The sequence below is a fragment of the Ptychodera flava genome, chromosome 1, assembly GCF_041260155.1.
Source record: "Ptychodera flava strain L36383 chromosome 1, AS_Pfla_20210202, whole genome shotgun sequence".
Taxonomy (NCBI): domain Eukaryota; kingdom Metazoa; phylum Hemichordata; class Enteropneusta; family Ptychoderidae; genus Ptychodera; species Ptychodera flava.
This window is the reverse complement of record NC_091928.1, coordinates 39,094,804-39,112,093: the sequence shown is the minus strand read 5'-3', so window position 1 is coordinate 39,112,093 and position 17,290 is coordinate 39,094,804. Positions and strand designations below refer to the sequence as shown.

Here is a 17,290-nt window from a genome sequence, read left to right as displayed (position 1 = left end):
ATACTCCTATTACAATTGGGGACTATGTCATTGCCAATGACTTGTTCCAATTGCATTAAAATATATTGTGATTTATTTCACGTTACTTTTTTATAAAGATTGAATTATAACTGTTGGACTAGTTCCATGGCCCACATGACACTCTTTTATCATACATTTTATCATAGACATTGGAGGGGGGATTGTCTATGATTTTATCAACAATGTATTACATTGTGCCATCTACATTGTGTAAATAAGTTTAAGCTATGTTTACCAATCAATGATGTCAGATAAAAGATAACTTATAGTACTTTATCTGTCAAAGTACATTTAGTAGTGGCATTGTGATAACATTTGCAAATTTTTGATGGAATGAAAAATTGGCAATATTCTGATTAACAAAAAAAAACCCCGTCATCATAAAGGCTCCTTCACATAAAGCATAGTATATTTAAATTTCTCTTGACTGTCTATCGTAGCAAAAACACTGATATGAGCAATATAAAATTCTGGTTACGAATGCAGATAAGCAAAATGCTCGTACATTTACTAGTGTTGCCATAGTGCTTTCTAGGTGATCTAAAAGGCGGAACTTCAGGTGTATAAATCGACGGTCATGAGTGACGCCACGAGCTCTCGAAATATGGCGTAATTTAGTTATCCTACAGGCGAGGCATAGCCTATATAAGCTACCGAGGCGCTTCGTTTAGTGCGTAGTGGCACTGTAGGTTAGCCCGGTAAGAGTGAAAAGACAAGGCTGGATAGGAGTGGCATATCTGGCCCTATGGTACACTGAATACGATGTGGCGCCGCGCATCGCCCTCCGCTTCTCGTCGGGCGATACGCTGCGCCAATGTCCTCGTGCATCCTTTGCGGTATAAAACTTCAAAATATGCTAAAATTGAACGTGATCCATAGGCTAAAAAACGTCGTTCTGGTTTGTGTTTTGCAGTAAACATCTGATATGAACAACATTAAATGCCAGTTAAGAATGTAGATAAGCAAAATTATCATAAATTACTAGTGTTGCCATATGAGTTGTTCTAGGTGATCATAAAGGCGGAACTTAGAGTGTCTAAATCCATGCAAATTCGTGACATCACAAGCTATCCACATTCCCTCCTATGAGCTATCCGAGGTGAGGCCTTGTGTTTAGTGGATATTGGCATTATAGGCTAGCCTGTCTGTACTAAAAACTGAACAGGCCCATGTTGTCATTGATGTGGTGACTCTTGTTCTTCAATACACTGACTGCAATTATGTAGTATGTTTTTTTTATTCAGCTAAGCAGATACAACAAGTGTTCAAATTCTAGTCGAACATGAACACTCACCTATTACTTAAAAAGTAACAAAAGAACTGAATTACGTAGATAGATCAAGTTGGGACGCAGACATCATTTGACCACCTGCTTGACGAAACGCTTGAATGACTGAATTTATATTTTTATTTTTGACCCGCTTTAAAGCTCCATTTGACCCGCTTTAAAGCTCCATTTTGAAATATACGACACAGTCGGCGTCGTCTTGAAAATATTGAATATAGCTGTTTGATCTAGCCTGTTCTTTCAATTTATATGAGTGGGCGGAATACAATCAAAACAGTTTTAACTTTTGGAGAGTATCAAAGCCCATGACGTTATGAATACGAAAGGCGGCTGTGATCTACAGATTGGCGTTACGTGCTAAAATTGAATGTAATTCACAGGTTGAAGAATATCCCTCTGGTAGATCTATCTGAGTAAAACATTGATATGTCAATATTAAATGCCAGTTAAGAATGCTGATAAGCATAATAATCTCTAATTTACTGGTATTATATTGCCATAGTAGGTTTCCTTGGTGACCATGAAGGCGGAACTTCAGTTGTATAAATCGACAGGCATTAGTGGAGTCACAAACTCTCGAAACATTGTATAAATAAACTATCCGAGGTGAGGCCTAGCCTCGATAAATTATACGAGGCGAGGCCTTGCGTTCAGTGCGTATTGACACTATAGGCTAGCGCGGTCATACTAAACCAACAACATGGTAGGATAAGTGGGGCAAACCTTATCTCTTCAGGACACTGAATACGACGTTGTGAGTTTGTTTCAATCGACCGACGAAGCTGATGAAACAAGTGTTCTACTTCTCGTCGAACATGAATGTTCACAAAATACTTGAAAGTGAAAAATGACAACGTCATATCACGTTGGGATGCAGACATCGTCGGACGACCCTTTTTACGACCAGCTTGAATCACTGCAAGTTTTGCCTTGCTTTAAAACTTTGGTTAGTAACATGCAACTCTGTCGTCGCCATCCTGAAAACAGGGAACCTAGCTGAGTGACCTAGCCTGTTCTTTCATTTTAAATGTGTGGACGGAATACACTCAAAAGAGTCTTAACTTTTGGAGAGTATCCAAACCCAGAACGTTATGAGTACGGAGGTCCATTCGAGCAATCGTTCCTCAAAGATCTGTAACCGTTAAAGTGGCAATATATCAAATGCCAAACGTAATTTACAGGTTAAATAATGTCTCTTGAGTAAATCCATTGTGGTGGAAACATGATTAATTTTAATCCGGTTAAGAATGCAGATAAGCATAATGATCATTTACTGTAATTTAAATAGCCGGGAGAGAGCCTGAGGTTATGCCCCCGCTATTGCCCGGGAACGAGGCTAACTCGTGGTTCTGCTCATGATTTGCTATTGGTAGTGCGGACAGTTTACATGCTCATCATCTGCCTCTGGTGAAGTATGGCTCATACATGATGGCAGTCAGCCCCCTAATTACAGTCTAAACTCACATGCTACCACAGAGCCTTTCACAGATGAGACAATTGACAATGTAGTAAGCTTGTGCAAGCCAGGTGCTTACCTCGCCAAGGCGGATCTGAAATCTACATATCCTGCAGTCCCCAGTAACAAACACTCACAAAGGGCCACAGGCCTCAAATACAAGTTTTCTGGTGACACGGAAAGGACCTTTATGATAGACAGGAGACTGCTCTTTGGGGAAGCCTAAAGCCAACAAATATTTGATCAGATTACAAAAAGTGTTGCCCGGATGATGCGCCGACGAGAGTACCAGGCAACCATAGTTTACCACAGAAACGAAGTATGAGTGTGAACAGCATTCAAAGCACTGATAAACCTTTTACAACAACTAGGATTTACCATTAATTAGGACAAAGTAGAGAACCCTCACAATGCCTCACCTCCCTCCGTTTTCAAATTAACACAGTCAGCCGAACACTATAATTTTACTAAAGTAAGCTGCAGGACTTGTGTTAATTGATGAACCGCTGGCCAAAGCGTTAGTGTGCGACAAAACGGGATCTTCTACGGCTTGTAGAAAAACTTAAATTTGACGGCCAAAGTGGTGCGTGGTGGTCGCACCTTTTTGCGACGTACGCGTTTGATTAACTTAATGAGTATCACGGCGAACACATCATGTGAGAATCACAAAACATGCGAAATGGACATACTGAGTTGGGCAAATCTGTATACTAATCTTTACGGCCCTGATACAGGTTTTGCGGACCGAGGTTGTACGGCGGAAGGGCCCGAGCGTGCGAGGGCCCGTACGCCGTACGACCGAGGTCTGCAAAACCCGTATCTGGGCCGTAAAGGTTTTATCATAATCTTTACGGCCCTGATACGGGTTTTGCGGACCGAGGTTGTGCGGCGGAAGGGCCCGAGCGTGCGAGGGCCCGTACGCCGTACGACCGAGGTCCGCAAAACCCGTATCTGGGCCGTAAAGATTTTATCATATACCTTATTGAACGTTTGTGATATGTTTCAGTATTTATCAATAAAATTTTGTTAAAGTTATGGGCGTAAATTAAAAAAAAACATGAGCCACGCAACTTTGCGGATTAATATGTACGATGTTGTCATTTGTTCTGTTGTGGAACGCGTCACGAGCTTGTTCTATGCGAACGCCAATGTCACTACAGAATGAGCGCAGATGAGTAGTTGATCCTGCTCGTTAAAATACACTTTCTCAGCAAAAGATTGAGAGGAGGCTATCAAGCACTTGTTTTAAACCAATTTTGATCGGAATAAGATTCGAACTGTCTACAATTTGTTTCAAAACTACGAGCGAAGCGCATAGAAACGGGTTCGAATCTCGCGCTGACGTGCTTTCGAATGGAATGTACGTGGATAGCAACGCGCGTAGCAACGACAACGAAAAAGTTCGAAAAAGCGCGCACACTACCTTATTTGGGCAAAGTGTGCCGGTCCGTGATACGGCAACTTATTACACACCTGTAAGAGCGCCTTTTCCCATAGGTTTACATGGGTACGTGAATCTAGGTATATGATAATAAACTTATTGAACGGTTGTGATATGTTTCAGTATTTATCAATCAAATTTTGTTAAAGTTATGGGCGTAAATTAAAAAAAACATGAGCATGCAACTGCAACTTTGCGGATTAATATGTACGATGTTGTCATTTGTTCTGTTGTGGGAACTCGTCACGGGCTTGTTCTATGCGAACGCCAATGTCACTACAGAATGAGCACAGATGAGTAGTTGATCCTGCTCGTTAAAAAACTTTCTCAGCAAAACATTGAGAGGAGACTATCAAGCACTTGTTTTAAACCAATTTTGATCGGAATAAGATTCGAACTGTCTACAATTTGCTTCAAAACTACGAGCGAAGCGCATAGAAACGGGTTCGAATCTCGCGCTGACGTGCTTTCGAATGGAATGTACGTGGATAGCAACGCGCGTAGCAACGACAACGAAAAAATTCGAAAAAGCGCGCACACCACCTTATTTGGGCAAAGTGTGCCTGGGCGTGATACGGCAACTTATCATATACCTAGATTCACGTGTGTACGGCGCTTATCTGACAAAACGTGCTTATCTGACAAAAATAACTAATTACTGCTTGTAGCCTTACTCATTTGTGGAAAGTAATCCCTCACACAGAAGTCACAAAAATACTTCGTCTGTTTAAACACACGAATGACATTTTAATTACAGAAGTCTAAAATCACAAACATCACAAAATAGCCATAAAATAGTTAAAAATACAGTAAATTTCATTGATTGCGTAAAATCGCCGAGCACCTCAATTAACCACTGTGTGTACATCGATCAACACATAGAGGCTGTCTTAAGGGGTAGAGGAGAGGCACGAGGTCACATGAGGTCGTGCGCTCTCACGGTGGCGGGAGTATCAAAATCACCACATCACAATGCGGCAATGGCAAGCAGAGTACTTTTGTTTTTGTTTTTCATCACCTTCCTCGATCGCTAATTTTGCCATTTAAGTACATAAATTATATTCAATAAACATGCAAGTGGATGATAAGAAAAGCACTACATGTTGCAACACGGAGTTATCTCCATGGGCTCGTACAGTACTTTGTACAGTGAGCGAGCGCGAGCCCGGCCGATGGAAGAACAACCACAATAAAAAACTATATGTCAACAATTTGAGAGTAGTTTACAGAAACAAAATCCTTCGTATAGAAGAATTCGTATTAACGTTAAATTGGCACACTCTGTGTACACAACATCGTACGAAGCGACGACATGTACCGCGCGCATGAAGTGCGCTGGCTAAAGTGACTCCCCAGGGCATTGCTAAAAAGAGTTTTGTCAGATAAGCACGTTTTGTCAGATAAGCGCCGTACACACATACCCAGTACAGTTCTTTGCGCACGCTTCTTATTCAATATGGCGGCCCCTAGCTACTGGCACAAGATCACTAATTCACTTCCGGGTTCGTTACCCGCGAAGATAGTTCGGAAGAAAAATAGTGCAGACCTTAAAGTTTTGATATCTGCATGGATGCTTGTTTTGTTTGAACTTAAACGTCAATAATTTTTGTAAAGATATTTTTCTGCCTGAATCACAATGCAGACTGTTGTGAATAATGGCTGAAGCATTTGGTGGTAATATGAGGATTTCTCGGGCTAAAAGAAATATCAATAAGCCTGAATTTTGTCAAAAATAACACTGAGGGCGCTATTTTCATCGCTATCTCAAAATTTCCGTGGACGAAACGAAAATTAATCAGTAGTCAAGCTGACATTGACCGAACACCTGTTAAGAGGATTCGTGCCGCTGAATATTTTAAAATAGGAAAATCGAGCTCAACTTTATTGTGGTGGCCTATGGGTAATGAATTAGTGGTCTTGTGCCTGCTGTCGTGGAGTTGTCATCTGAGAAAGGAATCAAATAGGATTCTACTACTTTCTGATTAACCTAAAGTCAGTTGTTTGAGCTTTTCTTTCTCCCCAGAATTCAGACTTCACAGACGATCTATATGAGATCAGTTTTTTTATTGTTTGATGCATGGTCCTTTTCTCTATATACTCTGCCCATAGAAAATGAATCTAGAGAGGACCATTCCGTAGCAAGGTGACGTGAATCTAGTCTGTTTCATGGAAGACTCACGATTGATCCGTCAGTCGTTTGTGTGTTTGTTACTTTTTTGTCTTTGTTTACTTGTTTGTTTTTGTTTCTTCGGTCTATTTTTCTCGTTTGACAGATTTTAGTCTCACGATTGATCTGTCAGTCGTTTGTTTGCTTGTTTATATTTACTTGTTTATGTTTATTGTGTCTCTCTTTTCTTTTTTCGATCTTTTTTTTTCTATTATTTCTGGTATTTTTGTTTACTTTTTACTGACCTTTAGTAGAGTACGCCGTGATGTTACCGGCCTGTAGGCCTCCCACCACAGCCCTGCTGATTGCCATATAATCGTTGGCAGCGCCTTGACTTTGTGGTGCGCAGTCTCGCCGCCGAAAATAGACGAGTTTTAATCCAAAACTTACATTGATCTTTGTTTTCGAGCACTTCCACCTCCCCTAGTAGGTACACAATGTGCTCAGCTGCGCTTGTGTGGATGCAAGCAATATTCATCTAGAAGTTATGAATATGATTAATAAATGTCATGTATTAAACTGTTTTCATTATACAAGCCTTACCTGTGTCGAGTGTGTGCCTTTTACTTTACCCTCCATGTATAGTATTTCAAAGAAAACAGTCCATATCTGTTCATTGCCCTCCCTTATCCCCTTCATTGATTTGTTCTGCCGATCACCAACGTAGGGGCTTATCACCCTAACCAAAGAACTCGTTAGCAGCTCATAATCCGTCAACTACCTTATGTCTTAGGCAAACTTTATATTTGGTATTTGGAAGCAATGGAAATACAAAATTCAAATACTAGTACACGATAGCTGTACAGCGAGTGTGGAGAGTTTGATTTTGACAGAACTTGTTCTCCTATCGTTTCCATTGCATTCATTCAGCATACCTCCTCCTCTTACTGTCACCTTTCGCTGCGTGGGATTTTCAAGTTTAAAGCCCCCACTCAATTATCAGATTTATCTAATATAAATATTAGTTAGTTGATGAAAGATTCAATGGAAAACAAAAGAATGACAAACTGTTAATGGGCTATTGACACATTTACTAATGCGAGAATCTGGGATTGAGAAGGGCGCCTTTAAAGAGAACTGATATCATTTCCTAATATTTTTCCAGTTCCCATAGTTTATTAAATTGCCCATTCTAATACAACTGACATGAGTGGTTTTACTGTGGTATACGTTTATACAGTTAAAACGACTATAAGATGAACAAAATAATTATATTGGTAACAGAATCAAACTACAATTACTTCCTAAGTTATCACGCAAAGGAACTGTACTTCTGATAACATTTTAGCTACATTTTTCTGTACAAACAAGTACATGTTCACTCTTTTTTCTGCCCCTCAAGTATGTTGAAATATAATTGAAAGTAATTACTTTGCTAATGTATACATTGTGGAAAGTATGCAATGTTTTTGTTGACAAATTATGAATTCCTGTCCGAATTAAAATTTAATTTTGTCACCAATAACATTGAATGTCACACATGTACAGAATGTGTGCTCTCGGTATTTCGATCTCTGACTGGCCTTAGGAGACTTCTAGAACAGGAAACAAATACAAAAAACAATGGAAGATTACATCAATAGATACACCAAGCAATGGAGCTTTTAAGGAAGTTCATTGGATTCAGGTCCTAGTCTGCATTTCAGAAGACAAAAAACGATCGTGTGCCGTTAATTGCTTCCTTATTCATTTTGTTAAAACACTCGGGCGAAAATGTCCATCTCCGCCCTACCTTCACGTACCTTCCTTTTCAGGAAGAGTATAACACTTTATCAACATGCAGTTTTGTTCACATGCTGTTTGCTATTAAATATGCGATGAAAAGGGAACAAATTAGTGTGGGTATGCATTACAACTTCCCCGATGCTAACTTGACACCTATTAACGCCTGTTAATCAGATGCGAAAAGCGCCACCTGTATGCATTTCGCGGCGAAGTGTAAATGAAGTTAGTTTGCTCACAGTATTAGTTAATGAGGGGATTATTGACGATGAATTTTCTGGCCAGCATAATGGCAATGCGGACCATGATATGCTCACCCTCAAGTCCTCAACACGATACGGACTATAGCTGACCCTTACCTCCATGGGTTGACCCATGGAGCTGGAAAAGGACGTCTCTTGCTTGGAGGAGGGACTGTCACGCGTTGATAAATCGATACCGGTTTTGGCCTTGCAATGGCATTGTACACTGGCACCTGATTATGTGTACCTAGACGTGTATAAATCATCAGTGGTTTATACAGCGGTACAACGTATCGGTGTAAGCATGGAGCCAGATCCGTTTCTAGCTCCATGGTGTAAGACTACGACTTTATTTTTGACTGACTGCACCAGCGATGGTCCGCATCAAACAGTACTACAGAAGAAAAGTTACACCGCAAATTTCCATGGACTTTTTCATTTTTTTGAAATCACATTATACCTGCACTTATCGTGAAGGCTCACTTCTCAGCCGTAAAACATTAGTTAAAGCACAGTGGATAGAGGGACTGTGGTTAAAGCTAGGTTTTCATATCAGTGACGTGTGCATGTGCGCAATTTTACTGTTGCTAAAGAGTGTCGATCGACCTTCTGTGAATGCTAAAACACTTCTCCGAGCCATAGACCCTCGAGGGTCTATGTCCGAGCATAGCATCAATAACTTGCAATTATGTAGTAAAGTAACACTCCCGGAAGATTTTATTTTCTGACATTTTGATCATGCATACCCTCTGCTTGTTGACAAGCAATGAAGCTAACGAGCGTCCTACTGTTCACCATATCCTTGCCCCGAAAACGACTACGAGGCAGATTATTTCAATTTTTCAAATTTCCATGGGAGAGAGTGGATGTAATCAGATAATTTTCTGGAACTACCAGGCTATGATCACCTCATCCAATCATTACCCGTTTTCCGAACGATCTCTTGATATTAATTTAGTGTGTCCTGATCAAAGTTTCACTTTATTACAATGCTGAACTTCTTTCGAGAAACTTAGAAATAAAGATCGATTATTTTTACCATGTGTACACGCCAACGAGATGCTATTGTTAAGTGAAAAAAGGCAAAAGTTGTGCATGAAAACGTCCAGTGGGTCATGGATGCCTTCTAATCTGAATAAAACGTTGGGTATCTTTAGAGCGGCAGTGTTTCACCATGAAGGCGCGACTTTGCACAATTTTTAAATATCGGATATTTACTATCTAGTATCGAAGTTTGACGATTTCGGGACAAGTATCGATACTAGACGATACTAGAATGAACTGCGGTTGTTCCATGGGAAGCCGCGTCTGTGAAATCGACGATATTTAGGATACCCGATATTTTTTCGGCGATTTGGGGACTCTAATATCGATACTAGAATATACTAGAATTACTTGCCCTGTGCCTCGGCACGCTGGATCTGTGAAATCTCCGATATTTACCCGATATTTATCGGCGATTTGGGGACTCTAATATCGATACTAGAAGATACTAGAATTACTTGCCCTGTGCCTCGGCTCGCTGGATCTGTGAAATCTCCGATATTTACCCGATATTTATCGGCGATTTGGGGACTCTAATATCGATACTAGAATATACTAGAATTACTTGCCCTGTGCCTCGGCACGCTGGGTCTGTGAAATCTCCGATATTTACCCGATATTTATCGGCGATTTGGGGACTCTAATATCGATACTAGATGATACTTGCATGACTTGCCTTGTGCCTCGGCACGCCGGATCTGTGAAATCTCCGATATTTATCCGATATTTATCGGCGATTTGGTGACTCTAATATCGATACTAGACGATACTAGAACTACTTGCCTTGTGTCTCAGCACGCCGGATCTGTGAAATCTCCGATATTTACCGGCGATTTCGGGACTCTAATATCGATACTAGACGATACTAGATTCAGTCAAATCGCGCGTAAATATCCGATATATATCGGAGATTTCACCACCTTACAGTTCTGGTCAAACCAGACTTCCAAGGACTAGCTTCGATACTAGATTCAGTAAAATGGCGCGTAAATATCCGATATATATCGGAGATTTCAGCCCTTTATAGATCTGGCTAAGCCAATCTAATTTCGATATTGTATAGTCTAGTAGCCGTAAATATCGGATATCATATAAAGTGAAATGTCGCCTTGTCCTCTGTTTCACACAAACGAGATCGTCTTTGTCCGACAACGGAAGTTGACCGGGCAATTCATTTCGCAATCCAGTTTCTTCCAGTGATTTTCATTCGAAGTGTTTTTTCACAAAGGAACAAGCTATAAAACTTTTCGACCTGTATTTTCCATTAGCATAAATAATAAAAACAGACAGAAAAAACAGCTAGATAGATAGATCATGTGGGTGGATAGATAGATTCTCTTTGTGACAGCGACTATGTATGAAGATAAGACATAGAAGATACATGTAGATGGACAAAGAGACGAAGGGAAACAGGGAGAAAGGAAGCAATCATTGTTCGCCGCGTTCGTTCAGTGAAATTTAAAATCGACGGAGGCTATACGCTACACAAAAAGGACTAAACTACCAACATTTCTGTGGAAATGGAAATTTAAATTTCATGGTCACTGTTTTGGCCATTAAATGATAAGATTTTAAAGTGACATATATATATATATATATATATATATATATATATATATATATATATATATATATATATATATATATATATATATATATATATATATATATATCCCTTTAAAAAAATTCAGCGATGGCCACAAAACTGTTTCAGCTGAGTCATTTTGAAGGCATGTCTGCAGTAACATAGGATGGGGATTACGATATTGGCGTTGGTTGCCTTTCAACGACAACTCGCAGTGAGAGCTATCCTTGTTTTCGTGAAAATTGTCTTCCTTCAGTGACTGTCACTCTCACTGTGTTTTTATCTTAGGGGCCCGGACTTTTCAAACATAATGTGTACCACCGGTAAATTGCAGTTTGTAAGCTCTGTTCAAAAAGGAACGCAGTCCTCGCTTCTAGCGTTTATGCGGCTAGCGGCTTATGCTGGCATAATTATGTTTATCTAATTTGAATAGGAAAGGCTAACAACGTAAAAGCGAGTTCTGTAAAAACATGCGAATCACTACCAGAGGAATAATTTCGACACCTTTCCATGCTCCATGTATCCATCATGAATGTCCATCAAATGTTGTTTCAACAAATTTTGCAATGTTTTGATGCATTATTTAGACAAAACATGATCTAACCTTTCGCCAAGGGCATTTGGCGAGAGATAAGCAGCATGGACCACGTGATCCACTGCCGTCCGCAGATAGGATTCAAAATCACCAGCTCGTAAATACCGTAGTCATGAGCGTTCATCTTACACTTTACACCCTTTGATGCAGCTAATACTGAGTCCGAATCACCACAAATTCAAGTAAATCAAAGTCCGAACCGACTCATTCCGTTCTAGGCCCGCGGCCCCCTTATTATCACCGGCATAAAAAAAGTGTTTGAAGACTGTGAGACAATCACAATTATCGCCTGTGTTGTTTAATTTTCATTACGATTTTCTTCTGACGGAAGTCCTTGTCTGATTCAAAACGTTTGATAAAACGATTGTGACTGGCGAGGCTACATCAGGATGCAATGCACTCGGGTCCGAATACATAGACAATGTCTCTGTTTTTTCTTTGAGGTTGGATGAGGTAAGGTATACAGCTGCCGCTATGTCGTCATAAGTACGGACCGAAAGAAAGTAGGAGTTATACTTGTAAAATATGAACTTTAGTAGCAGTCAAGTCTACAAGCTATAGAAGTCGAGCGAAGTCTGCACGCCATGGTCATTCCACTCGCTTTTGTGGAGTGACCGTGCTTACGTCGATCAGCTTTTGTGCTAGGTGTTAGTACAATGAAGCGTCTTTTCAGTTCTATTGTACCGATGTCGCATCGCAATTGCCATGTGGTGTCAGAATTCGAAAATACCACGAAACCATAGTCCCTTGTAGAGGGACTGTGACGAAAATAATATTCAATCACAGTCCCTCTATCCACTGTGATTCAATCAAACATTACAGGAGAAATAGTTGCGGTTTACACACACTGCATTGCATGCAAATGCTGTTCGAGTCGTTTGATTTTGGTATTATCGATGTGTACGTGATTCACACCTCCGACCGGCTTAGCATATTAACTAACCCCGAAATTTCGGGGTTGCATACATGGCTAGTTAGCATCGGCGAAGTTGTAATAAAAAATAATGGAAGATTACATCAATAGATACACCAAGCAATGGAGCTTTCGAGGAAGTTCATTGAATACAGGTCACCGCAACAGCTACACTACTCGTCTGATAGGTGTTCCTCTGAGTCTGCATTTCAGAAGACAAAAAACGATCGTGTGCCGTTAATTGCTTCCTTATTCATTTTGTTAAAACACTCGGGCGAAAATGTCCATCTCCGCCCTACCTTCACGTACCTTCCTTTTCAGGAAGAGTATAACACTTTATCAACATGCAGTTTTGTTCACATGCTGTTTGCTATTAAATATGCGATGAAAAAGGAACAAATTAGTGTGGGTAGTGATGAAGATCAAGGAAAACTTTTAGAGGCAACAACTTTAGATGCAATTGTTTCTTAAATTGGCTTCAGCCCTACCATTGTTTGATGATGTGTCAGACAATGGTTATGGGTCTTGAATACAATATAGTATAGGATTAAGCATTCGGCTTTATTCTAAGGGTAAATTCTCAGGAACATAACTTTAAAAACAACTCAGAGCGCTAAATTTTCCAAATAAATTCAAAAGTTCTAAAAATAATAAAATTGAAATATACTGAAGTGATTGCACAAGTAAAACAATTTTGGGGGTTTCATACATCACTACAATATATGCTTACTATCAACGCGCATAACCTGACATAATTCTGATTGCCGCTCAGGGTAAAACTTCACAGCATTACACTTAAGTCTTTTTGGTAATGTTTCGAATATACCCGAGAAGGAACACAACCATAAATTGGCCCGAGTAGAGACTCAACACTTCGTAATGACGAAACCTTAATAGCAAAATGCTGGATCACTGTAAAAATGTAAAATTAGATGCTCCCAAAATGGACTAATAAAAATCCGAATACAGAAAAACCTTCACGGTATTTAATGTTGTCGGGTTTGCCGGAATTTAGCAGTATCAAAGACTTTATCGGGAAATGTCTTCCCATGGAAAGAACTAGTCTGCGAAGTAACCACCACAGAAAATGAACAAGTCGCGCAGTTTCCGGAAGAGTCAGTCGCTGAGTAAGTAACTTTCGTCACTCCCTCTGGGAACGCATCTCCACTGCGGCAGGTGCTCATCACAACCGTAACACTGTCATCGACATTATCCAAGACGTATGGCTCGTCCCAGGAGATTGTCCATTCTTTCTTCGTAAGCGATGGAGGAATTTTGAACACAATGTCTTCGGGACACTTCATTTTTGGCGCTTCTTTATCTAGAAGACAAGACGTCAAGAGTTAATTAGTACAATCATATATAAAGTGCAGAAAGTGTATTTAAAATCTGTGAAAGAAGTCTCTCATACTACAATCTGCTCCTGTTATTAATTGTGTCAAGAAATCATTGGACAACTATCTTATTGTTTTTTTTTTTGCAAACATTATTTCCTATGGGCATGAGAATTATCTTGTACACACATACGCGTGACACACAAAACAGCCATGTGCATTATATGTACAATGTGTATATATTGATACACTATGGTCATGGTGTACGCTTGGTGCTCTATCCACGACAGAAAGGAGTACCAAAAGCCTTATGTATTGCGGTGCCACTTTGCAGTGCTTGTGTCTTACCTCAGATCCAAGAAAAAATAAATAACGTAAATTTTCAGTCAAAAAATAAGGAGATACCTGTAGTTTGAATTTTTAAATTAATGAGCGACAAGGATCAGGTAAAGACGAGCAATTGGAGATTATCACTTGCATGTTTGATAGAAAACTTCAGGGTTCCAAAACAAAGCCTACAAATTATACACACTGCATGTATGTACAGGGTAAGCAGTGATTTGCAAATCATAAAACATCTGATAGTGAACAAACATGAGGGTGGGACAAGTCCGTATCAAAAGTTATCGCTATCAAACCTGTCTCATCTCGCCGCCACTTTTCCAGGTCAATTTCGGGAAGATCTTCACATTTCTTGAAAGAGGACCTGTCGGCTCTCCGAAATACGTTGCTCGGCAGTTCACCAATACCAGTGTTGTCGCATATTACACGCGCTAGTGAAGACTTCTTCAGCTCAAGCAACTGAGAGTCTGTGAACACCCCTGGATTTTCGTACCAGAATCTGATATGAGAACATTATTTAACATTATTTATTTTACGTGCACTCTTAACGGTCAATGTAGTGACCTGTAAATACATTTCTCTTTGATGTCAGAGATTACCGAAGCTTTAGGATACACAACTAAAGGTCAGATCAGGCAATGAATCTTTGCTCGGAGTTTTCAGATTAAATAAACGGAGTGACTGTACAATTTTAAATATTCAGACCACCCGCCTTCTAAAATTATAGTAAGCCTTATTTTGAAAACAAATACGGAATTGTGGCAAAAAGGTGTGCTTTGTGTCGCCTGATTCGAAAAAAATAACATCATCAAATCTTGGACTGTGAAAAGATTCTGCAATAACCCCTGTCGCATGATCTAACCACAGGGGCTCATAAGTGGCTGTATAAGTCAATGTTACAGCGTTTTTCTTTCTTTTTCAATGTTAAAAATAAACTAGCTGAAGAGCACAACACTTGTGTAGCTGTCTTTTGTGTAGCTTGTATTGGCATGTATAGTGCGCCCTCAATAGGGAGTGTGATCATATGTAAATGTGACCTTTAGTTCCGTGACCTCTAGCCATGCCTACTTCCCTCTCCATATGGCCGGCCATGCGTACAGACGTCGCTGTGTTTACTGACGTCGGTGTGTTTACTGTACTAATTTCCCGGGAAATTAGTACAGTAAGCATAGCGAGGACAGGAAGTAGGCATGGCTAGAGGTCACGGAACTAAAGGTCGCATTTACATATGATCACACTCCCTATTGAGGGCGCACTATACATGCCAATACAAGCTACACAAAAGACAGCTACACAAGTGTTGTGCTCTTCAGCTAGTTTATTTTTAACATTGAAAAAGAAAGAAAAACGCTGTAATATTGACTTATATAGCCACTTATGAGCCCCTGTGATCTAACAATGGCTTTGCCTTCGTGATTTTGATTTCCCTTACCTATCACCGTCTCGTGCCCTGATGAATTGCATCGTCAGAAGACATTCGTTGAGCGGACCCATGACAGCGCCTCAAGCAAAGCGCCGATGAAAGCATCAATGTTGTCGGGGTGACCGTAAAGCTTCCTAAACTTCATGAGCACTTTCTGATTTTTTATTCGTTTTCGCAAATGCCTGAATTTTGTTACTTTTGCTAACCACAAAAAGCCGTGGTCCCTGCCACGCTGAATGTCCATGGCTTCTAAATCGAGTGACATCCGATCCGAAGTCTCAAACAAATGCTCAGTCAATGCAGATGACACAAGTTCTTCAGAGTTCAAGTCTTTGGCGCCAACAGCAAACAACCCCCGTATTATGGGATCGATGCCGCCCTGTTCAATAATTCGCCATGGCTGGAAGAATCCATGTTGAAGCATCAAGTTTTCCTCTTGAATCGGCTCAAAATGGGAATCAGGTCGGGCAATCACCGGACGGTTGCTATGAACGCGTGGCCACACCGAAGCGCCACTGTAGCGAAAACGTTGCTCACCGAAGCATCCACATCGGGCTTAGTACCCCGTGTACGCGCCCACCTTGTCCAAGGCGCGCTTGCCAGCAATGCTCGGTAGGTACTCGGCAAAGGTTATGTGCTGAAACAGCGCCCCCACTATCTTTTTGGTCTGCTGGCACAGGGTCTCTTTATCCCTGTGAGGGTTTATACTGGCAAGCGCAGTTGCTATACGGTTGTGTTCCCTTACCATCACCACATGCAGCGGCGTTAGCGTTGGTATTTCGTTGGCTCTTATATCACCGGCTTTAAAACATGGTCCCATGGTTGTCTTTGTTTCGTCTGCAAAGCATTTTAATAGCGGTCTTTTATCTGGTCCTAAAAGTGGCCTACCACTTTCCATTTCTGGTTCCCCTACTTCCAACAGTCCTAACTTTTATTCGAAATCTCTCATTTCTGATACAAGTTCCTCGCTATTACCGTAGACATTCATTTTATTAGTGTGGACGGAATACAATCAAAACGGTCTTAACTTTTGGAAGGTATACAAACACAGAGCGTTATAAGTTCGGAAGGCGTTTGTGGACCAAATAAAAATCTGCTTTATAAAAATAACGGTCTTTGACTAACAAATTGGTCCTTTATTAAATGTTAGACGTAAAGGTTACAGGTGAAGCTCTGATGGATCGATATTAAATGCCGATTAAAGCGGCACTTTTCAATCCCTGGTTCTTGCATTAGTGGAGTTCTCCTCCCAGTCAAACACATGGCCAGTAAGATGTTTGATTTCTATAACATTAATTACACAAACTCATCTCAACCTTTTGTCACATGTTGCTAATCCTGCAAACAGAGTTTATGCAAGCTTTTGATTGACGGTCAGTTCAAATAGTCAACGGTCATTGATTCCCCACCACAAATGCTCGAATTTCCTAAAACATTGTCTTCCAGTCGCGTTAGACTTTGAATATAACCACAGAGTTCGATCAGCAGCAACGTCACGCTGACCGCTTGGAAGTCTGTCTGGGTTTTTGCGGCCAGGGAAAACTAAAAAGTTGCATTTTCTGGAGCGAGTGCCCGCGTGTTGCCTGTTTGGTGTCCACTTACACAATGAACGCCGCCATACCTTGGCGTCCTTTTAAAGGGAGGCTCCGCCTTTAAGAATGCAGATAAGCACTATGATCCTAGATTTAGTGTAGCTATTGTATTTTTCCTGGACGAT

The 17,290-nt window shown here is 40.5% G+C and overlaps 1 protein-coding gene across 1 annotated transcript; it reads right to left on the bottom strand.

Annotated features, from left to right (window-relative positions):
* Window positions 1-13,460: 13,460 nt before the first annotated feature.
* LOC139144795 (thyroid peroxidase-like) lies at window positions 13,461-16,393 on the bottom strand. The gene is made up of 5 exons (XM_070715574.1): window positions 16,154-16,393; window positions 15,780-16,018; window positions 15,583-15,600; window positions 14,447-14,649; window positions 13,461-13,795 (listed from the first exon to the last, which is right to left on the bottom strand). Exons 1-5 carry the CDS (start codon window positions 16,391-16,393, stop codon window positions 13,461-13,463), a joined length of 1,035 nt encoding a protein of 344 aa, XP_070571675.1.
* Between the last annotated feature and the right edge of the window lie 897 nt (window positions 16,394-17,290).

Coding starts and splice junctions, on each gene's coding strand:
- LOC139144795 (XM_070715574.1), bottom strand. CDS start 16,393: ATGGGACCATGTTTTAAAGCCGGTGATATAAGAGCCAACGAAATACCA. Junction 16,019..16,153: donor GCAAGCGCGCCTTGGACAAG/GTGGGCGCGTAC, acceptor TCCCATTTTGAG/CCGATTCAAGAGGAAAACTT. Junction 13,796..14,446: donor GTGGCGGCGAGATGAGACAG/GTTTGATAGCGA, acceptor CTTGTCTTCTAG/ATAAAGAAGCGCCAAAAATG.